This window comes from Hydra viridissima, unplaced genomic scaffold (genome assembly GCF_058129835.1).
Source record: "Hydra viridissima isolate aposymbiotic clone 2 unplaced genomic scaffold, HvirCarnegie_v1 scaffold_13, whole genome shotgun sequence".
In the NCBI taxonomy this organism is placed as follows: Eukaryota; Metazoa; Cnidaria; class Hydrozoa; order Anthoathecata; family Hydridae; genus Hydra; species Hydra viridissima.
In genome coordinates, this window is record NW_028324312.1 from 9,445,619 (window position 1) to 9,469,782 (window position 24,164).

At 30.2% G+C, this 24,164-nt stretch overlaps 2 protein-coding genes and 3 pseudogenes across 3 annotated transcripts; 2 read left to right on the forward strand and 3 right to left on the reverse strand.

Moving 5' to 3' along the window:
* Nucleotides 1–3,574: 3,574 nt before the first annotated feature.
* LOC145193871 (E3 SUMO-protein ligase ZBED1-like) lies at nucleotides 3,575–5,273 on the forward strand. Its single transcript, XM_080071403.2, has one exon. It carries the CDS (start codon nucleotides 3,719–3,721, stop codon nucleotides 5,030–5,032), a length of 1,314 nt encoding a protein of 437 aa, XP_079927529.2. The 5' UTR covers nucleotides 3,575–3,718; the 3' UTR covers nucleotides 5,033–5,273.
* A 3,609-nt stretch (nucleotides 5,274–8,882) lies between these two features.
* On the forward strand, nucleotides 8,883–11,149 carry LOC149880371 (uncharacterized; annotated as a pseudogene).
* Nucleotides 11,150–13,824: 2,675 nt separating this feature from the next.
* LOC149880372 (zinc finger MYM-type protein 1-like) lies at nucleotides 13,825–15,359 on the reverse strand (annotated as a pseudogene).
* A 1,942-nt stretch (nucleotides 15,360–17,301) lies between these two features.
* On the reverse strand, nucleotides 17,302–18,170 carry LOC149880373 (uncharacterized). The gene is made up of 2 exons (XM_090070760.1): nucleotides 17,943–18,170; nucleotides 17,302–17,841 (listed from the first exon to the last, which is right to left on the reverse strand). Exons 1-2 carry the CDS (start codon nucleotides 18,051–18,053, stop codon nucleotides 17,302–17,304), a joined length of 651 nt encoding a protein of 216 aa, XP_089926886.1. The 5' UTR covers nucleotides 18,054–18,170.
* A 981-nt stretch (nucleotides 18,171–19,151) lies between these two features.
* On the reverse strand, nucleotides 19,152–23,923 carry LOC149880374 (uncharacterized; annotated as a pseudogene). The gene is made up of 10 exons (XR_016446127.1): nucleotides 23,904–23,923; nucleotides 23,502–23,575; nucleotides 23,068–23,190; nucleotides 22,627–22,784; nucleotides 22,092–22,242; nucleotides 21,698–21,944; nucleotides 20,747–21,161; nucleotides 20,362–20,609; nucleotides 20,076–20,251; nucleotides 19,152–19,896 (listed from the first exon to the last, which is right to left on the reverse strand). The product of XR_016446127.1 is annotated as an uncharacterized LOC149880374 (transcript).
* Nucleotides 23,924–24,164: the final 241 nt, after the last annotated feature.

Sequence of the window (24,164 nt, forward strand, 5' to 3'; positions counted from 1 at the left end):
TTTTTTGAGCGAATGTTGTTTGCTTTGCAATCACCGATTTTAATAGTCGTTATGACTATTAAAATCGGTGACTTCAAAGCGAAAAACATTCGCACACTCGTTTAATGTTTTAAATTTAATATGTGTAATAAAAAATCGTTGTTAAACGGAATCTAAAAGGTGTTTTAAAAACTAAAATATTTTTAAGAATTTTGAAAAAATAATAATATTAAATAAATAATGAAATATTTATTTAAATTAATTATAAAAAATTAGTTTATTGTAACCTTTTAACAGCTGAAATATAAAACGAGCTGTGTAATTAAAAATAAAATTTGCTACAAATATCCTAAAAATTTGATCGGACATTGTCCGACCAAAATTAAATTTAATCAGACATTTTGTCGGGGAATAAAAAATTAAAATAAGTCCTGTATTAATTCCCAAATCATTTTTGGTTTTTTTTACATTAATACCCCATAATGGATAAATTTCTTAACAAACGATAAGCGAATGATTCAGAAGAATAAAATACTAAAAATGGACCGAGTAGTATACTACAAGTGGATGCGGTAGTAATGCTCTTGCTGCACATATTGTGTCTGATACAAACGATAGGATTAAAAGAAAAAAAAATTAATCGACAGTATTCTGAAGAATATTTTAGTCTTGGATTTACGTACATTTGTGAGGAAGAATATCACATTCCACATTGTAATGTATGTGAAGAAAAATTATCCAACAGCGTGATGGTTCCTAACAAGTTGAAACGTCACTTTTCTACAAATCACGCCAACCTTGCTTCAAAAACTAAAGATTATTTCAAACGATTGTTAGATACGCTAACTAAACAAGTAAAATATTTTGAAAAAACTGTGAAAATTTCCGATAAGGCACAGTTGGCGTCATATAGGGTTGCTGAAATTATTGCTGCTTAGTTAAAACCACATAACGTAGCAGAGTCTTTAGTTATACCTGCATGTTGTGAAATGGTTAAAATTATGTTTGGCGATGAAGCAACAAAGGAAATAATGAAAAGTCCTCGTTCAAATGATGCAATAAAAAATAGAATTAAAAATGTCAGATGACATCGACAAAACAGTTGCCGATAAGCTTTCCAAACGGTATTTTGCTCTGCAAATTGACGAGTCCACTGACATAAGCGGAAAAGCTCGTATACTAGGTTTCGTTCTTTACCTTGATGATAACGAAATAGTGAATCAATTTCTATTCTGTCGTACCGAACTTTTGATAGGACAAGATGTCTTCGATTCTATTTCTTCCTATTTTGAACAATTCAAAATATCATGGGAGTTTTGTGTGGGATATTGTACAGACGGTGCTCAATCAATGGTAGGCTCATTAAAAAGGTTTGTGACTCGCGCCAAGAAAAGAAACGCCAATATTATATCTACTCACTGTTTTTTGAATAGAGAATCTCTGGTGTCCAAAACATTACCGGTGGCATTAAAATCTGTGCTAGACAAAGTTGTAAATATGGTAAACTTCATAAAATCGATACCTTTGAAAATACGCGTCTTTAAAAACTTTGCATCTCTACGGAAGCCAAGTACGAATCTTTGCTTTTGCATTCTGAGGTGAGATGGGTATCCAGAGGAAAAGTGTTACGTCGTTTCTTAGAACTGAGGGATGAATTGATTACCTTTTTCCAGATCTTTCTTGAAGATATTCCACAAAATGACATTTGGTGTGCTAAATTGGCATATTTAGCTGATTTTTTGATTATGTAAATAGTGTTAATTCCAGCCTTAAAGGAAGAAAATAAAATTTTTAACATCGACCAACAAATTGACAGCCTTTCAGAAAAAAGTTATTTTTTGGAAAAATTGTGTTTTGGAGAAGAAGAAAGTAGATATCTTTCCTTCTCTTAATGATAACACTACCGACGAAATTATTTCAGCAGTAACGGAGAGTTACTACTGAAATAATTTCGTCGGTAGTGTTATCATTAAGAGAAGGAATAAAACGAAATTATTTCAGCAGTAATTAGAAGAAAAGGTTGAATTTTATTTTCCATCAATAAACGTAGAAATATATCACTGGATACGTAATCCATTCGCCAAGATTGATACATCAAATAGTAAGTTGCCATACCAAGAAGAAGAATTAATCAATCTATCATCGGATCGCACACTTAAAATGAAAATTTCCGAAATGGTTTTTGAGGAATTTTGGATCTTTCAGCAAGAAGAATACTCAGCTATGTCCATGAAGACACTTAAAATCTTGTTGCAATTTTCAATATCATATTTGTGTGACCTCGATTTCTCGATAATCACCAACATATAAACTAAAAAACGAGCAACACTTACTAATTTGAATGAAGAATTGAGGGTAGCTATTTCTAAAATTAGGCTTTATATCACTGAAAATTGTAACAACCGTCAAGCTCAGAATTCACTTTAAACCTTTTTATTTTTCTGAATTAAGTTTTGCTCAATGTTATCTTTTTACTTACTAAATTTATGTTTATTAACAATTTGTTTGTCATGTTATCATTTTAAACTTTTATGTTTTAATCTTTTATTTTCAATAAAATTCTTAAGCATGCGTATTTGTTCTTTTTACTCCTTGATTTCAGTGCTCCCAAAACTTTTGTCATGATCAAAAGTGCTCCCCGACTTCAAAACGGTTAAGAACCACCGCTCTACGCAATCCGCCTACTACGCTACGGTTCATTGTTAAAATTCAGGTCAGAATGTTTGAACCTACTCTAATGTTTTTTTTGTTAGTAATTCACCTAAACTTTCGAATATGTCAAAAAGTTTCGAATTATCTTTATCTTTATTTTGCAAGGAATAGGCATAAACATTTCCTTCGCGCCCGAATGCTTGGACGTATCTTGTAATAAAAATGAGTCTCGGTTGTATTTGACTCGGTTTAACCATGAGCGAGATCTCGTCTCGTTCTCGTTTCTCGTAAGAAATGGGACTTCTCGTGAGAAACGAGAAATAGAAAATTCTCGCGAGAAGTAGAACGAGACTTAAATATTATATTATTTTCCAAAGTAAAAATTATTAAAATTTACAAAATGCTTAATAATTTGTTTTTTTAATTAATTAACATTTTGACTCCGTGATTTTAATCTAATTTAATGAATTTAAAATCTAATTAAAAATTTATATTGTTTTAGAGGATAGTAATAAGAACTATCCGTAATAATGTCATTGAAATAATTAATATCTGGATCAAATTTTTCATCAGATGCGAAGTGTCTCATTTCTGAAAAATTACAACTAAACGATTTAAAATCATTTGCTTCAGACATTTTGATTGTGTTATAAATTAGAAGAACTTTCTTAACACTGTATGTTAAAAAAAAAAAAAAATTACTTTTTATGATCTCTACAAAAAATAGAATCGAACTTGAGAATTGCGTATTTACCTTCTTTTCTTAATTTAATCACTTCATCCCAGAGTTTTTTTACGCTTTTCTATTGTTTCCTTTGCAAAGCCTTCGTTAACAAACACACCTGTTCCGCGTAGTTTTTTTGAATTTTGCAGAATTAACTTTTTATCGTTGAAATTTAAAAGTTTTAAAACAATTGATCGCTCGTCTCCTGACTTAATTGACCCTGTTCTGTGCGCTCTTTCAATTATAATTTCTTTGTTTATTTGGAGTTTATTTGGAATTTTGGAATTTCTTTGTTTATTTGGAGTTTATTTGGACTTAATTTCATTAGTTTACCAGTGGAATTGAACTTGACACATATTGTTCATGTTGAAAAGAAATATTCTTGCCTCATTTCAAAGATCAAAAATGTCACCAAGAAAAAACAAAATCTGGAGATATTTTCAAAAAACAAGTGACGTTGCTGAATGCAAGGCGTGCAAAAAGTCTTTGAAAACAAAAGATGGAAACACAAGCGGACTTCATCGTCACCTCGAAAAAAAACACAGCCAAGATTACGTTGAGTATTCTGAAAAAACTGACGACTCTCTTCTTCCTCCTCCTAAGAAGAAACAACGAACCATGGTCGAAATGCTTGAAACAAAGTCCAAATATGACAAATACAATTCCATTCAAAAACAGTTTGACTCTGCAATGCTGGATTACTTTTGCACTGATCTGGCATCCTTTTCAGCAGTTGAAGGAAGAGGCTTCAAGAAATTGTTTGACATTGCAAACCCTAAACTGAGCCTTCATCACAGAACAACATATTCAAGAAAGCTTTCAATTCGGTCAAGAAAAGTTCAAGCTGGAACGAAGAGCATAATAACGGAGATTACGCCAAATCTAAAAAGTGCTGCATTTACTTCTGACCTTTGGACTTCTAGAGCTCAGGACAGCTACATCTCTTGGACTTTTCATGCTATTGACGAAAATTGGAGACTACATCACTGGACACCCCATGTTCAACAGTTCCCAGGCAGACACACAGGTATATTAATTGAAGGAAAGCTGGATACTTTCTTAGAAGAACTAAATTTGCCTGCTGATTTGCCAATGTACTGCGTAAACGGCCAGGCAAGAAACATGAAACTTGCAGTCAAATTGTCAAAGCGCCTTGACCAATACTTGTGCAACAATGATATTTTGCAATGTGCAGTTCGAGACTCATTTGGAATGACTGCTGGAATGGATGATGCGTTGCAAACATGGAAAGATTTGGCTTTTTTAACTTACCAGTCAACAGTTGCAGCTGAGTTGCTTGAATCAGAATCAGATGCTCAAGGAATCAATTTTAGACAGTTACGTCAATCTGTTGACACAAGATGGAATAGTGAACTGGATTGCATGGCTTCTGTCCTACATCTAAAGAGTGCAATTATCAGCTTATCTGCAAATGAAGATATGTTTTCTTCAAAGACCATCAGTGCATCACAGTGGAAATCAATTGAGGGAGCAGTAGAAATTTTGGCACCACTTAAAGAAGCTACAGAAACGTGGTCGGCTGAGTCTATTCCAACAATTAACACTGTCGCCGATTCTCTTTATTTAATCCATGACAAAATTGATCAATTTATTGAGACGGATGGAAAAAATGGCTACGGTGTCTTGTATGCAAAAAAACTTGAAAAGCTGCATTGAGAAAAGATTTCCTCTTTGTCACACTGGAAACTTATTGAGTGCTGCAGCAAACTACTTAAATCCTGCTTTAAAGGGACTTCACTTGAAGCTCTTCAAAAAATTTCAAACAACAAAAGAATGGTTAGCCTCACAGGTAAAGGATGTTGAGTGCCAACCTGTTGACAGAGTACTTTCAGCAGATTTGTCCCCTAATTCAAAACTGAAGCGCAAGTTAAACGTCAGACTTGAAACGCAAGAGCCAACATCTGAACTGAATCCTATTTTGAGCGAAATGTGCCAGTATGAATATCTCTCTGATGCTAAAAAAGACTTTCCGATTCTTGATTGGTGGAAATTGCATTCAAATACATTGCCAGAACTCTCTTCATTAGCTAGACAAATTTTAGCTATTCCAGCAAGTTCAACTAAATCAGAGAGAGTTTTTAGCTCAGGTGGAAATGTCATCCGATCATCCAGACACAACTTACACCCAGAAAAAGTAGAACAAATCATCTTAATCAGAGAAAACATTGTCTTGTTGGAAAAGTTTGGCAAAAAAATTCTGAATTATTATTTGAAAAAGTTGTTCACATTTGACAAATGTCATTTGTGTCTATTTGTCAAAACCCATCTTTACATTTTTTTTTTTTTACTTTGATTTTAATAAATTTGTTTTCAAAAATTGTTAAATTTCTCGTCTCGTTCTCGGTCTCACGAGAAGTACTAACTTCTCGTCACGGTCTCGTCTCGGTTTGAAAAAACCTTTTCTCGCTCATGGTTAACTCGGTTATATATATCCTCAATATTCTCGGCTGTGGTTTTTGGTAAATTTATTATATAAATTATTTTACGCGTCATTCGTAACAGAACTGTTATTTAAAAATTGCGGGATTTCAAATTTCAAAACAAAATGTTTTTTTACAGAAAAAGTTCAACGTTTTTTTTGAAATCTATATGTTATTTTTTTATGTACGATTAGTAAAATAAAAATTAATAGATTTTTAATACTGCATATAATCTTAGATGCAATTTTATATTTTATATCATATACAATTACATGTATTGTTACACTTATGCACTTTTAAATAAATCTGTTATTTTTTAAAAATCTTTTATATAAATCTGTTATTTGATGTTATTAACAGAAAAACAGAATATATTGTCCTACTATTCAGAGGAAAAAAATAAACTCCCTCGATAATAGTGGCAAGTCATGTTATTAATTCTTTTCCTATGCTTTACGCGGTGGAACAAAGTCTATTTATGTTAGAAAGTTTTGACAACAGAAAAGTTATCGAAAGTTTTAATTTGAATGTATTTTTAACAAAAACTTTATTTGTGGTGATCATTTCGAGAAAAAGAAAAAACTTTATTTGTGATGATCATTTCGAGAAAAAGAAAAAGCAAAACAAAAAGGAATGTAGTATATATAATGTTTAGAGCACGTGTGTGTATGTATGTATGTATGTATGTATGTATGTATGTATGCATGCATGCATGCATGCATGCATGTATGTATGTATGTATGTATGTGTGCGTGTATACTAGTTAATAAACATCAGGGTTGAACTAGGGTCGATGGGTTGGGGTATGCCCCCTGGCCCCTGCAAGACACGAAGGTCCTGGGCCCAACTATAAAAAAAATGAACAAGTAAAACACACAAAAAGAAAAAAAAAATAATAGTAATAAATAATCTTTATATGCTGCAATTTTGTAAATACAATGCAATAAATATTGCTGTTATTTCTAGAATTAAATTATTAATCACATTTTACTGAATAAAATCATTAGAAATATCCTCTTCACTTATCTCCAAAAAAACCAAAATTACACCCTTAAGTGATTAAGGATTTAATTTATTCTGTGCTTAATTTTTTGCTAACATAAGGGTATTATTTGTGTCTTGCCTCCAGCCCCCATACTGCCAGTCGGATTCAGCCCAACATATTGGATAAAAATGATAAAAAACAAAAACTTTGCAAGGTCGGCGCTACCACAAAAATTGCACAATCTTCTTGATATTTCACATAAATGCTAGTTAGACCATTACGCAATACTGAAATCATGAGCAGCCCTCTACAATAAAAATTTAACATTTTAGGGCAACTATCACACCCTAATATATATATATATGTATAAATAAATAAATAAATATATATATATATATATATATGTATATATATATATATATATATATATATATATATATATATATATATATATATATATATATATATATATATATATATATTTAATGAATCGGAAAAAGATTTCAACACGAAGACTCATCAACCTGTTAAATAAATAAATGATGAATAAATATCATATCCGAAATTATAAAACCCTTCAAAAATAAACTTTTACGGACAGAATGAGAGAAGACGGAGTAGAGTTTTAAAGAGAAGCAAAAGAGATTTTTTTAGGAAAGTTTTTATGAGGAAATTTTGGAAAAACAATTTTTGTGGTTAAAGAAAATTTGAATAAATAAGAAGTTTTATGAGTTATCGAAGAAAAAATTTTATTTTAATAAACAGAAGAAAGAAAGACTTAGACAGAAATCAGAGGAAATATTGATTAAAGAAGAATTAAGAGAAACTCTTGCCGTTTCAAATAAAGAAAAGTAAAAGATAATTGTGTAAAGAAGTAAGAATAAAGATGATCAGTATTCAATGAAAAACACTAATGAACACTACAAGTAGAGTAAAAGAGTATACTTTTTACTAAACCAACGTAATGAATAAAAGAGACTTAACCATTGCACTCTAACCGAACCGTACGTTAGATATATTGCATATAAATGCATTAATTAGCATTTTTCAATTAGGCATGTTCTCATTGTTACATATCTAAGTCAAAACTTCTCTCGAGTTTCCGAAAGGCACTGAAATTTGTTATTCGCTTTTATCTGAATTTTATTGATTTTAAACCCGAATATGCATGTCTGAAAAAATAGGAAAGAGAAAAACCATCTGAAGTTAATGGCCCGAAAATTAAAACAAACATGATTTAAATTTCATTAACTCGTCTGGCGATGTTCAGATGATAATAGTCTAGTCAAAATAAGTCTAAAAAAGGGCTAACCTGGACAAAATTTGGATATAAATGAATTTGGTATCATTCGAAGCGTAATTTTATCTACTTTAATATATCCAAAATCCACCAAAATTCTTTTTGGGCAAAAAAAGTTATAAATATTATTGTTGACCTCACTTTGTAGTTTTTTTTTTTTTAAATAAACAAAACCCGTACGACTTGCAGTCAATAAGTTGTGATAATTCAGCGAAAAATGACGCGATTCATATAATATTTTGTAAAAATATAGTTTAAAGTTTACAAATTATAAAAATGTAAAAATTAATTACATAAAATGCTGACATCATCATTTTTTACTTTAATACCAGCATAGCATGCCTAAAATGCGCTAATTTTTCTTTTAAAATAATATATTTTGTGTACTTGGTAAACAGTGGAGCTGATGTTGTTAAATATTATTTTTAAATTTCATGTTTGAATTTTAGATAAATTATTAAATATATCATCATTTTAAATATATCATTAAATATATCATCATTAAATTTATCATCATTAAATTTATCATCATTAAATTTATCATCATATCATTATCATCATATTATTATCAACTTCATCATAATAGTAACTGTCATCCCGGAAAAGTGAGATATTCATGGCGCCTATCATTAACTTAAACCCATCTGATGAAAACTGCATTCATTCTGCACTTGTTTTTATACAAAACCAAGCAAAATTAATCAATTTACCTACTCCAAGTGTAACTTTTGATCAGCCTTTATGGTTAAAAGCTTACGAAATTGCAAAGTCTAAGTAATTGAGTAAGTTATTCGATTGGGAGGATACCACATCTTAATGAGCTTCCTAGGAAGTATTGGTATGGTCATGAGGGCTGAATAGATTACTCGAACTTATTTATGCAAGCAACTCTGTCACGCATACAATGACTGGTAAAGCAGTAGCTATAGCTATAAATATAGCTATAAGTGAGCTCTTAGTGCTCTATAGAGCACAAAGAGCTCACTTCTTAGTTGAGTCTTTCTTGATGAGTCTACTTTTTAAACAAAGCCCTAAAGATGAAGCTGATAGTTCTCTAGAAAATATGGATCTGGTCCAAGGAAACATGGATTTGGAAGAGATAAACAATAGCAGTGTAGTTATAAGATTCACAAATCTTATTGAAAATTTAAAAATACAGCTTTCCCATTCAACCAGAACAGCAAAACTATGGTTGCAATATCTTGAATACATTAGCATTATCAAAATGTTCATCAGAGCAGAGAGAACTGGGAATTGGCACGAACATCTGGAAGCCATCAGGCTGATGCTTAATTTATTTGCCGCAACAGGGCATATAAACTATGCCAAAAGTGCTCGGTTATATCTACAATCCATGCACTCACTTAATTCAGAACATCCTTGGCTTTATGAGCAGTACTGTAAATCAGGTTACCATTGTATTAGACGCACAGATCGATATTGGGCTGGTCTTTGGCCTGATTTAGTAATTGGACAGTGCATGATGAAATCAATAAGAAGCAATGGAGGCTTAACCAGAGGAACAGGGTATGTCAGAGACTACAAGGAATCTTTGGGTCAGTACCTTGCACAAATGCGGAGCAATCCATAATTCCATGTTAACATTGACAAAGCATCGTTTTGAGAGCAATCAGCAACAATGTGAATCTGGTGAGTCTCGGCGAAAAAGAGATACTAAAGATTTTAAAGCATTAAAGGAGCAGCTCGAGCTGTTTAACCCATTTGAATTTCAAGACTCAGGACTTCAATGTATATTTACTGGCCTATGTGCTGATAAGGATGATGAAGTCAATTGTGATCAAGCAGAAAATGTGGGTTTAGAGATTCAAAACAGTCTTAATAATATTGCAGTCAATCAAGCAGTTATCAAGCGTTCAAAGCAGGTCAAGACACTTGCCAAGTTGATGCCATCTGTTAAAGTTAATGGCGATGCAGTCCACGTAGTTCCTTATGTTTTGTTCCAAAGACTAATCATGCTAATTGAGAGGGTTGAAGATTTAACTGAATGCTTCGAATATGATTTAACACCGGAGCCCACATCTCTCTTCAAAGATGGATTAATGAGGAAACCAAACAAAGCAGAGCTTGGTAGAGAACTCATTAAGGATTCAACTATTTTAACAGTGAATAATGACACAACCTATATTTATGACGGCCGAGCTTTGCTGCATCGAGTTTTTTGGAGTCTCCGAGCTACATTTTCAGACATTATTGAACAATATTGTACATATATTACAAAAAAGTATGGTAATCATACTTTAATTATTTTTAATGGTTACAAATCATCCATCAAAGATCAAGAACATCAAAGGAGAGCAAGAAAGTCTATCAACATTGTATTCAAACCAAAAAACCAAGTGAACTGCAAACAATCTGAATTTCTGTCAAACAGTAATAACAAAACTGCTTTGATCAAAGCATTGGTAATAAAGCTAAGAGAAAAAGGTCATATAATAGCGGAATGCGAAGGAGACGCTGACAGAACCATTACTACAAAAGGAATTGAGCTTGTACAAAATGGAAAATGTGTGACTATCAAGCTGATGATATAGACATTCTTGTTATGTTGGTTCACATGTGGGATCAAACCATGAGTGAGATTTTTTTGCACCGCAAAGCTAAAAAAAGTATGAAAAAAAATACTGAAACAATCAGCATAAAGAATGTGACATTAAGTTTATCATATCACGTGAAAAAATGTTTGTTGTCTATCCATGCATGGAGTGGATGTGATACTACCTCTGCGCTTTTTAGTCAAGGAAAGATAGCTGTACTGAAGTTTATTGAATCGACTAGTGAGTTCGCTCAATCTTTATGTACAGTATTCCAAGATCCCTTTGCAACACAAGATCAGGTAGCTAATGTTGGAATACAAGTGGTTTTGAACATGTATGGTATGCAAGACAATGATCATATTTTTTTTAGCCAGAACGACTACCACCTACTGAAAGCGCGATCAAGTACCTTCGTTTCGAGTGTATTTACAAATTCAGGAATCGTTGGAAGTCAATATGGATGAAACAAAGAAGGGATGGAGAAGGGAAAATTACGTTTTAGTACCTATAAAGACAGACAAGGTACGTATACTGGAGCAGAAAAATAAACCACAAATGCCAATTTTACTTTCAAAACGGATTTCTTGAAAATACTCATTTTTCAATAAACAATCTAAGTTTAAACCAGCTCCCAAAAATAGTTTTAATTAACTTTTCAACTTCAGTATTTTTTTATTCAGGATCCAATTCACATTCTTAATATCATAAGATGTAACTGCGGCACTAATACTAAAACACCATGTGGAAAACAATGCCAATGTCAACGTCATGGAATAAATTGCATGACAGCCTGCGGACAGTGCCAAGGTTTGGAGTGCACAAATGTACCAAAAAATAACGTCAATATCGATGACAGCGAAAATGAATATGAAAGTAGTAAAGATGGAGATGGAAACATTTTTGAAAAAATTTTTGACTTGATATTATTTCTAATTATATTAGTCGAGTGTAAAAAGCACTAATATTTAAACTTTAAATGAAAAATTATTCAAAAGTAGTTAAAAATATATTTATTATGAAAGAAAACATTTCAAAAATGCTTGTTTTTTTAAATAGCTATACTAATAAACAAGTTTTTTTTTTATTTCCGTCTCAATATCAACTATATATCTAATAAATTTTTAAGTAAAGGTGTTTTAATATACTATTAGTTTTAGCCTATATAAAAAATATTGTAAAAAAACTGCTGACATCAGCATTTAAAAGATTTCTGAAGCACATTTCATTTTTTTAAATTTTTACACATTAGGCTATATCTGCGCAAAATTTTATAAAGACTAAGCAACTTTATAATAAGTTATTACAACTTATTGACAGTTGACACGACGGGTTTTTTTTGTATTTTCAATAAATTTGAATAAAAGTGAGGTGAGCTAAAATAATCATAACTTTTTTTGCCCAATATGGATTTTGGTGGATTTTGGATATGTTAAAGTAGATAAAATTACGCTTCGAATGATACCAAATTCATCTTTATCCAAATTTTGTCCAGGTTGGACCCTAATTTGACTAGACTATAAGTCAAGATTTAGTTTCACTTGCAATGACACTTATGACATTGGTAGTAGTTCATCACCTCCGCCTGATTTATCACCTCCCTCCATAGAAAACCTATAACGAGGTTGCGCTTTCATATAATAGTTGTTAGAATTGTGCCTAAAGCGTCCGTTTCAGCGCAATAAACTTTAATAACAACAACTAAAAGGAAAAACAAGGTCAACAATTCTAGAAATTAAATTTACTCGGTCATGTTGTGATGTTCCAACTTTATATTTGTAAAAGATAATCAGAAGAAAAACAATAGCATATAGGTTATATTATAACTTATAATTTTAAATTCACTAGTTATGCATTTTTTTTAGAAATACTTTAGAATTTGTTTTATATGTGGCTGATTACTTATCTTACTTCTGATTTATCACCTCCTCCCCCCCCCCCCCCCCCCCTAGTAAATTTCTTATCTTACTTCTGATTTATCACCTCCCCCTAGTAGAATAGTGTTAGAAAAATATTGAGCGATAGTGATAAATAATATACAACCTACTGATGTATTTTTGTTGTAATTTTTTTAAAATTTGTTTCTTATGATTTATTATCTCCCTCTAGAAAATTATTTATCTTACTTCTGATTCATCACCTCCCTCCTAGTTGGATAGTGTTACAAGAGGATAGAGCGATAGTGATAAAAATTATACAAGTACAAATTACCTAGTTATGTTTTTTTGTCGTAAATTCTTTAGAATTTGTTTTTTATATGGCTGATTTATCACCTCCACCTAGAAGGGTAGTGTTACATGAGTATTGAGCGATAGTAATAAAAATTATACAACCTAGTTGTGTATTTTTGTTGGAAATACTTTAGAATTTGTTTTTTATATAGCTGATTTATCACCTCCCCCCTAGTAAATTACTTATCTTACTTTTGATTTATCACCTCCCCCTAGTAGGATAATGTTAGAAAAGTATTAAGCGATAGTGACAGGCCCGGATTAAGGTCTACAGTGCCCATAGGCTGTAAAATATTTGGTGCCCCCAATTAAATTTTTTTTTTTTACATATTTATCTACTCAATACTTGAATAAATAATAAAACTTTATTTTAGGTTTATTACCCACATCAATATGTACATGTATATAATACCTATGTGAAAACAAATAAAAACATAAAATAAAAATTAAAACAAAATATATTTTAGATATATGTAAATATAAAATAATCATATTACAAAAAATAACAAACTATTACTTTATACTTTTCTTTTTCTTGCTTTTTGATGGGCAAATGTGTTAATAGTATCATTAAAATCTAATTTTTCAACCAATTCTGCTTCAATGCTAAATATTGCTAATGCATTCAGTCTTTCCTCCTTCATGGTTGACCTCAAGTAGGATTTAACTCTTTTAAGTACAGAAAAAGCTCTTTCGCCTAAGCAGTTTGAAACTGCTGTACTAAGGTACATACGCATAACTACTTCTAAATTTGGAAGCATACACTCTAATTCTTTGGTCTTGATGTACTTATACATAGAGAGAACAGATTTTACATTTTTATCCGTGGAAATTAATTTTGAAAAAAGAATACACTCATCTATGAGTAAGCTTGAGTTTTCAACATCATCAATAAAATATTTTGCCAAAGTTTCACATGTGTTCCTTATAACAATAGAACTTGGTGTTTTATACGATGTGGGTATACACCCATAAATATCTGATATTTTTTCATAAGCTTGTCCTCTTGAACTAAGTTGACATTTAAGAGTATCAATGATCACATAATATACATTTCTAACAAAATCTAATTTTCCTGTGATTTCTGTGAGAGGTTGAGATCCTGATTCATCAGCCATAGCCTAAGAAAAAAGTTTTTAATGTTGTTAATGTTTATGACTTTTTTCAAATTTTTTTATATGTCTTTTAAAATTAATAAGTTAAACATACCTTTCTCTTTTTGTTTTTCTCTTGGAATCTTTGGCATACTCCGAACAATCAGTAATTTCTACAGCCTTATTTTCAAAAACATCAAAATCATCTCTGATCTGTACCAAGAAGTTTTCAAGGCCATTATATAGGTCTAATACTGTATGAAGATCAATGTCAGTTGATTGTAATTTTTTATTTGTAGCATTAAAACTAAAATCATATTAAACTTTATATTAATTTATTTATCTATTAAGCTTACCCTAATAAAATAAAATAAATAAAAGCATAATTTATTATATAAAAATAATCAATTTAGAGAGTGAAAAATACCTGTTTAATATTGAATTCCATATGAATATCATTAAACCAGTTTCTAAAGTTTTTAATCTTGCAAGCAACCCATTAGCTTCTACTTTATATATAGCTTTTTCTTTCTGATTATTAACTACACAATGCAAAGCTTCAATTATAAATGAATAAGAATTAAATTAAGCATGGCAAGCATCAAAACAAGCACTCCAGTGAGTTACTGATAAATTTTTTACACAAAGATTTTTCTTCAAATATGTTTTTAAAATGTCCCAACGTGCAGTAGAAAAAAAAAAAAAAAATTGTATAGTTCCTGGAGAAGCATAAAAAATGAAGTAGCAGAATTACAACTTTCTGCTGCACACGTTCCGACCAAGTTAAGAGAATGTGCAGAACATGACATACTCTGCAAATGAATTAAAACTTTTAATTCTTGACTGCAATCCAGAAAACTGACCTGACATATTTCTCGCATTGTCGTAGCTCTGGCCACGACAATTTTCAATTGGTATATTGTGTGAATTAAGAAAATCCATTACAACATTGCTCATTTCTTCAGATTTATGACCACTGTTTGGAATGAATATTAAAAATCTTTCTGCAGATACACCACTAGGTAAAACATATCTTAATGCAATAACAAGTTGATCGACGCTTGCTATATCAGGTGTAGAATCAACAATTAAAGAATAATACTTGGCTGCTTTTAATTCTTTTAATACAATTTTAATTACATCATTCTTCATCAAAAGTAAAAGTTCTTCATAGATTGTGGATGATAAATAAGACGGAGTTCCTTTCCCTTTATTCCCATATTTTTTTATATGTTGAGCAATAAAAGGGTCAAATTAAGCAAGTAACTCCAACGTTCCCAAAAAGTTCCCATTGTTAATTTTGTTAAATTGTTCATTATCACCTCTGAATGATAAACCTTTTGCACCGAGAAATTTAATTACTTCAACAATTCGGTGAAGAACAGCTTTCCAGTAATTCATTTAATCAGTCACTTTTGTTGCCAATTGAGTGTCAATTCTACCTACATCACTTTGTAATGTAATAAAACTTAATGTATTATTTTTATGTGCCAAAGAATTTTCGTGCCTGGAAAATAAGTAAATGTCCATTTTTCTAATCATTAAATCCAGCATCTCCCAGTTGAGTACTGCATCCAAATAATTTGCATGGAGCACAAAATAATACAAATTTTGAAATTGAATAAACAAGCCATTTTTACGTTTTTTCGATTTTTCGTAAAGATTGATTTACTACAATAACGATCATAATCAGAATAACATCGTTTTGATGAGGTAGAATCTGCATCAATGTTCTAATCATATCCAAATTTTGCAATATAATTACGACATATATTACTATTTATCCAATCTGCTGGATCTTTAAAATTATTTGTATTATTCTGCGTAAGAGGATTAGGAATGACATTTAGCTCAGATTTTTCTGATTCCTCTTTTACATCAACAACTGATTGATCTGAAGAAGACGCAGTGCATTGAATAGAAGTAGAAGTAGTAGAACAATTATTAGTAATAGTTATATCATTAGAAGATTCTAGTTTTTTATCTTCAACACAACTAGGAGTAATGTTATTTATTTGTTTGAAAAAATTATTTAACCTAGGCATTTTACTAAGTAAAATCACTTCTTTTTCTTTTTTAAAAATTACACGCTTTCGCTCTTGGGCTCCACTAATATGTCTTTTCTGATCCATTTTTACATAAATATAGAACACTAAACTATATATAAAACGCACTACTCGCACTAAAAAAAAACCTTTATAATTTAAATTTACAAGTTACAATAGTGTTAACAAAACATACGTACGTCCAAACGGAGGAATTTTCGATGCACGTGACACGTGTATACGAAATACTAATACTATTTAATATTTTATAAAATAATTTAAAATATTTTAAATAAAAAAAAAATATTTTAAAAAAATTTTAAAAAATGGTCATAAATTGGGTAAAATAGTTTAAATACTATTTTACCCAATTTATGACCATCGGCGGCGAGCTACGACAATTATAAATAAGTAAACGCACTGGCATTGTCTGCCGTCTGCAGCTCCACATACGTTATCGGTGTGCGACCGGTTCTACGGAAAAATAACAATCTAAAAATAAAACGAGGTTTAGAAGACCGTACGACAAAACGCATTGATTATTACTATTTCAAATTTCCGATATTATTTAAATAAAAATAACATCAGGATAGTATTGTGCTTATTGTCAATAATTATTTTACAGATTGTACAACTTTTCTGGTTTAAAAAAAAAAAAAGGGATAGTACGTAGTGCCCGTGCCCCTAAATCCGTGGTTGTGTAGGCTGAAGCCTACACTGCTTACGCCTTAATCCGGGCCTGGATAGTGATAAAAATTCTACAAGCTAGTTATGTATTTTTTTTTGTAAATTTTTATAAATTGTTTTATATGTGGCTGATTTAGCACCTCATCTTAGTAAATTATTTATCTTACTTCTGATTTATCACCTCTCCCCTAGTAAACCACTAACCTTGCGAAAGTGATTTTATCATTCCCAAATAAAATTTTATCTTTCAATATTCACTCTTACTCCATAAATAATGCAATAAGATTTTAAAAAGAAAAGGTGTTTTTACGCAACATCCCTAAGCAAAGTGCCATCATAATATATTGGGTTATTGTCTAAAAACATCTCTTAACCTTTTATTTGGAGAGCTGACATTTTTGTTATCGACTATAGAGTTGCAAAAAAAACCGTTTTTTTTTAATTGTGTTTTTTTTGTGTTTTTTTTTTGTTTTTTAAAGTTTTTTTTTGTTTTTTTAGATTAAAAAAAATTATTTTTACTTAATTTCTATTTTTATTATAAATGTAACACAATATATAATAGTGACATGATATATGATAAATATATAGTACATCACTTGAAAAATTTATTTTTAATTAACAAAAGACTCTGTATTCTGGCTTTCTTGTTCATTAAGGTCTTCTATTGTAAAGTCAAATCCGTATTCTTCAGAGTCACTTGATACCTCTGACTCTAAACTCTGTGAAGTACCATTGTCCAGAAAAAATTCTTGGCTTTCACTTGTTGATGGTTCTGCATTACATTTTAGATTTTTGAGTTGTAAATTATGTGATATAAATACTAATTTTGAAGCTCTTTCATTTGTTAATCTATTCCGTTTTTGATTGTGGATCCAAGATTGTCTACTAAATGATCTTTCGACTGCAGCACTTGTTGGTGGAAGTAATAAAATTTTACTTGTAATATGTGATAGTATTGGAGCACAAGAACAACATATTCCCTTCCACCAACTTACAGGAGATGAATGTTTTACTGAAGCCCATATAAAAGGTTTTGCAAAAAGTCCTTCGTTTGATCTATAATCAGCTATCTCACCCAAAATTTTGTCATCACATTCTTTAATAGAAGAATCCATTTTTCCTAATTTATGTAGCGTTTCAATGGCATCAATCTAAAGAAGATGTTTTGAATAAGGTATCTTAATTCATTTTAAATATAATTTCCTTTTTTTTCAATTAATTTAAATGAGGATTAAATTCTGAAAATACTCACCATTTCATCTCCAGAGATATGACATCCTTTATAACGTGGATCCACTAAATTTGCAGCAAGATGAATGTTTCGAATGTGAAATTTCCTTCTTTTGGCAATTATTTCCATCATTGCATTTGCCTCGCTTTTTAGAATTGGACTGCAAAGGATATTGTCCTGAAAAGACTTTTCTAAATCTGAAAATGTTTTTGCAACAATGGAGAGACTTATCTCCTTCAACTTAGACTTTATCTCCTTCAACTGCTGCAATGGCTATGGCTATTGGTTTTAATAACTTGATAAACCCATCCACTTTATCCCAGAACACTTCTGACAACAATAGGTTTTGAATAGGCTTAGCAAGAGATTTTGCTTCATCGTCAATAGCTAATCCCCGTAGTGCTAATCTGTTGTTATGAAGACTTTCCATACAATGTATAATTGAAGCCCATCTGAAGAATATATTTATTTATAATTAAATATTTATTTGCCTAATGTTGTTTCCAAACTAAGTATTATGATTTATAATGTAATGTAAATTTTTTAAAAATTTATAATAATACTTTTTATGTTTTATTTTTTATGTTTTTATGTTTAATTTTATTATAAAATTAATTTTTAATAAACCTAGTTTTTACTGGAAGCTTTAGTGATTGTTTAATGATTTGTCCTGATTTCTGCTAATGTTGTTTTAACAAAGCTGATAAAATTTGAGAGTTCTTTATCCCTTTTACCACCATTGTGCGATTTCTTTGGGAATCTGCTATTGATTTCAAGTTACTCGCATCAGTAAAAATTAAATTTAAGGTATGTGCTAGACATCCATAAGGATATACGTGAGGAAATTCAGTAACTATTAGTTGCCATGCTTTTTTCATATTGGCTGCATTATCAGTACAAACACCAAGAACTTTCATAAGTCCAACATCGCATATTATTTTTTTTAACTATATTTGCCATATATTCGCCAGTATGACTTTCATTTTACTGATGTTAGTGCCTCTTTCCATGGCCAGAGCTATTAGTTGAGCAAGCTCCAATTGCCTATTTCTATATGCTGATTTCTTCATGAATGATGCAATCACGGCCACTGCATCGAAGCCTTGATATTGTATCATTTCAACAAAATTGTGCAGATCATCTGGCGAGAAATTTGACCAGAAGTTCTGATCAACTTCATTCCTCTCAAAATCTAACGCTTCTTCTCTACTAATATAGGCTTCTTCTCTACTAATATAGGCTTCTTCCATATTTTATTGATGTTCTGTGATATATTGTAGACCAACAATGTGTACACTTATCAGTTTTACGGCGAACAGGAATACCATATTCTCTTACTCTTCCTTTGTTCAATTTTTCAATAAGTGAAGAAAGAGTTTTATGCAGTGGCATGATTTTATCTGAGTTTTCATCAAGCTCAAATAATAAATTTTTCACTGTATTTAACATCTCCCTTACATCTACACCAGAAAAAATGGGTTGATTATTTTTACATGATTGTGTCTCATTGGCAATAACAGTCTGTTCTTGTTTTAGAGGCAACAATGCCTTGAATGAGTTAAAAATTGTTTTTTCGTGCTCTATTTCATAATTTTCGGAATCTAATTTCAAGTATGGAGAATTCCTATAAAGAACAGACAATGCATTCCAAGACCATGCAGGATACTTCCGGAATACAATAAAAAAGTGTTTTCATAAGTAAGCTGTTGATAGCCAATAAACGCAGGTACATTTTGGTATACTAATCTCATCCCCAAATGATATAAAATATTGAACTGAAGTATCGAAGGTACTAGATACTGAAAAAATACCATGCTTAATCATAACAACTTTGTTTAAATCCATGCAACCAGCAGTGGACTTTCGCTTTAAGCAATGCTTAACAAAACTGTGCAGGCGATTGTAGAGATATTTTGGCACCCAACAAGCATATCTTCTGTATCTGGCATCCATCTTGAAGTTGAAATCAGTGTAACTAAAATTTGCATATACAATAAAACCAACACTTAAGACATTAGTCTATTCAAAATTAAATCCATAATTTGTTTATTTAAAGCAAAGTTAAAATTTTAGTATAGAAAAAGTAAACTATCATAGAGAAATGTTAGTTGCCTTGTCATTTATGTAGAAAATGTTTGGGGAAAAAACACAAACTTTTCCAGTTTATCAGTGAAAAATTCCTCTGTCAATAAGGTCAACATTCCAGTCAAAGATGAACTATTGTATCTTTTTAAATAGGAATATTTAAAAGAGGCATTTTGCCTCTCGACACCATTGTTTGTGTTACAACTGATAAGTAGACGATTTTGTCTGTAGCAGTAGATCCACCTCTACATTAAAACAGCATATTTATTTTAGAAACTCTAACCATGTATAGGTTTTAAATACATCTATAATCAAATTAAGTATAAATAGTTGAGTTACAGTTATTAATAAATACCTGCTTAATTGGCAACCAATTAGTTTCAATATATTGTTTTAATTTAGAAAAACTTTCCTGTCTCCAGAATTCTGAAAACTCTAACACTTGGGTGGCTTTTACCTCCACTTCACAAGTTTTTGACTAAGCAAGACCTCGTAATATATTCAAAATTTCATCTTTTCTGCTGTAGCAACCGTTTGCTGTCTTTTTAAGCCAACAATCCCATGGCTGTTCTCTATGAAAATCGCATATAAAAACTTCACACCCTAATAAAAAACAAAAAAAAGAAGTTATAATCAGCATGACATTCATTTCAGCAACAATTTGTGTTTAAGATTGAATAATTTATAAGAAAACATAGAAATCAATTTTGTAAGCAAACAAATTAATATAAGAAACAAACCAATAAAAACAGTTTCCAGAGCTCGTATTTCCTCATTACAATAATCACTCATACAATATAAGGGTTTCAGATCAATATTCCAATACTTTATTACATTCAGTGCTTTTTTAATTGATTCAAAGGTTTCATTTTCGGAAGCAAATGTTGCTACAATTTGGAAATCAACATTAGTTTTTACAACTGTAAAAAACAAGGCCAACGAATACCGAGTGGTTTTGTATGTCGCATCTAAAAAGATCATTTCATTTCCATATTTATTGAGCAGTTTCTTTTAGCCAGCCTGCTTGGTAAACAAAAAGGAACTCGTCTTGACGTTCACTCACTTTTGGTTTATAATGAATTTTAAGAGAACCATCTCTATTCTTCCAATCTTTTATTTTGTTTTCTAAGCATTCCTGATCAATGTTTTGAGTATCTAAAAAAAAACTAGTGTTAATTAAAAAAATATTAAAACTACCTTAAAATCAAACTGGGATCGTCCTGATGACAGTGGTGTGGAAAAAATCATGTAAAAAAAATTTACTAAAACCACAAAAGCCATATTTACACAATTGAGTTTTAACTTTATCAACCCTTTAAAAGTATCAAACATTAGAATTACACATTTTGAAAGCAGAGGAACGCTTTGCACAATTATACCGATTATTTAAATTGTCACCAGTCAAGTTAACTTTATAAGCTTTTTGGAAAACCAGTTAGGAATAAATTTTTGGTCAAAACCAGATATAAAAATAATTGTCATGAAAAACCAAATAAAATGCTTTTTTAAAAATGTAATAAAAATAAGATCAAAAGAGCACAATTTTCAAATTTTTATCTCAAACATTTTTTAATGATATCTATTGTTTAGCTTTTGATTTTTTAATTTTTAGCTATTCGATTTAATGGAAAACATTTTTTGCCATTATCTAAGAATGAAAAAAAATGAATTATCTGGTTTTGCAAGTCCACTCCTCAATTGATGTTATACTTTTACCTTTTGCTTTTTACATTCCATAACAATATGAGCACGGATAATATCATTTCTAGGATAAAATCTACGGTTGTTAGGAGTTGGAAGATTTTTTTCTCCAAACATCTCATTAACAGTTAGTTTCAAAATTCTTTTCATCTCCCGAACATTCAAAATGCCTTGTTTAACAAACTCAGAAATTTTACTTGACAACCAATGGTCTATTTTTTGAGACAGAAGTTTACTCTAAACAATTTATTTACTGTTATAGTTTTCTACTACAATAGTAATATAAACTTTTAAAGTATACAGTTATAGAAAGTAACTACTTGTTAAAGCAAATGGAATCATCAAAATACCTACTATTTCTATAAAAGCTATATGTAATTTTACCTTTCCAAGAGGATGATTTTTGTGACATATTAAGTTGTCACAAAATATCAACCTTAATTTTTCTAGAATATGTCATAACATTTTGTTGTGACAAAGCACTGTGAATACTTTTAGACACTTGCTTCTTGCAATAATTACTTGGGTTAACAACCTAAGAAAAAATCCAAAGTAAAAAGTTAGTTTAAAGAGATTTTGGAATATTTCAACGCTGACAAAACTTATTACATTTAAGTTAGTAAAGTATACAACTTCTTTCATGTTAACCTTTGCAGGGCATTCAAATTTTTTTCTATCCTGAATGATAAAATATTCAGATTTGTACCAATGGTCTAATTTCTTGAAATAAAGAATATTTTTTGAATTAAAAAAGTATTTAATATTTTCAATACTTTTTAAATAAATTTTAATTTAAATACTTGGAACTATTTTTATTTTAAAAACTTTTATAAAGTATTTTACCCAGCACTGCTAAAACAAACAAAAAATAATGCAAAATTAGAACATATTAATACTGCTACATTGTCAAGATTGCTACCTGATTTTCTTTTGCTTTTACATATTTCTACTTTTTACGAGAAGTTCGATCAAAGCCATGGTGACAGTCAAATCTTTTTGTTGACAGAACAATATAAGGAGTGTTATGAAAGTCTGAAGACATTTCCCACAACAGTTTGTGCTTATCAGCATGCATATCTAAAAAAATTGTTTAACTCATAAAATCTGTTATGAATGTTATGTGTCTATATTTATTGAAATAGAATTATGTTTATTACAATAGAAACAATTCTATTACAATAAATATAGATACATGAAGCTCACGATGAAGAAGAAAAAAGGAATAAATCTTTATTTCTATCAACATTATTTAAATAAAAGGAAAACTAGCCATGTGTGTACAATCTATGAAACAGTTAAGTTGAACAGAGATGATGATTAGAAGACTTCAAAATCAAACAAGAAATAATGATTTAAATACCTGTATTACCAAAGTTCTTTGGGGTTGAAAAGGCAGCATACCGAACAGAATTATATATCGCATAGTTTTGAAGACATAGATCAGCTTCTTTCATTGAATCTCAAATGTAAATGCACATGTTATCTAATATTTTAGCTGTTGATCCATTTTTAGAGTTTAAATCTTTTTATTCAATCAAAATTTAAGTATAACTATGACAAATTGACTCGAAACAAAAATAAATAAAAACCTTGCAAACCTAATATGTTATTTTGTTCTTATCTAAAACAAGACATTGTAAAACTTTCTCAATATAATTGCAAATGTGTGTTGTATTTTTTTCTACAATTAACAACTGTGTTTTATTAACTTAAAAACATGTAATTTGTACCATATACATTAAAATTTTTAGATAATTTAAATCAATATAAATCACTAAAAAGTAATCAAATAACATTTCACATTTATGAAATTTTCTGCTTCATCATTTGACATGTCAGTTATGTCATCATAATCTAATAAATCTGAACTAAAATAATAAGTTTGTTTAGATGATATGCCTTCATATAAGCTTATCATTGATAAGCGTATATATATATAGGCTTATCATTAAAAAAATGAAAGTTCTAATACATAGTATTAATAATAATAATAAAAGCAATAATAATAGCAATAATAATAACAGTACTATGTTTCAAAACTTTCATTAAAAAAGTTTTTAATACAAAACTATAATTTTTTTATATTATTATTGTAACATTTAGTAAACAATTCAATTATACTAATTAGTCTTTTTTTAAATATTCATGTTTTGTAAAATTAACTAATGGAAACGCTATATAACTTTTAAAAACTACCTTTTCATTGCCGCATCCATTCTAAATCGTTTCGATTAGTGTGTTCCTTTAAAAGCCACTTTGAAACTCGCGCAATTAGAATTTTAAAACTGGCTAAATTATACCTCAAGCAAATATGCGCATAATTACAAATGGACTTTTATCGACTTCTGAGTGATAGTTTCTTTCGCCAACCGTGTGACATCTTGTACGAACTTTTATGATAAAGTTTAGTTCACGATATCAGTTCTACTAGACTTTCCCCACGATGGAGAATCTTAT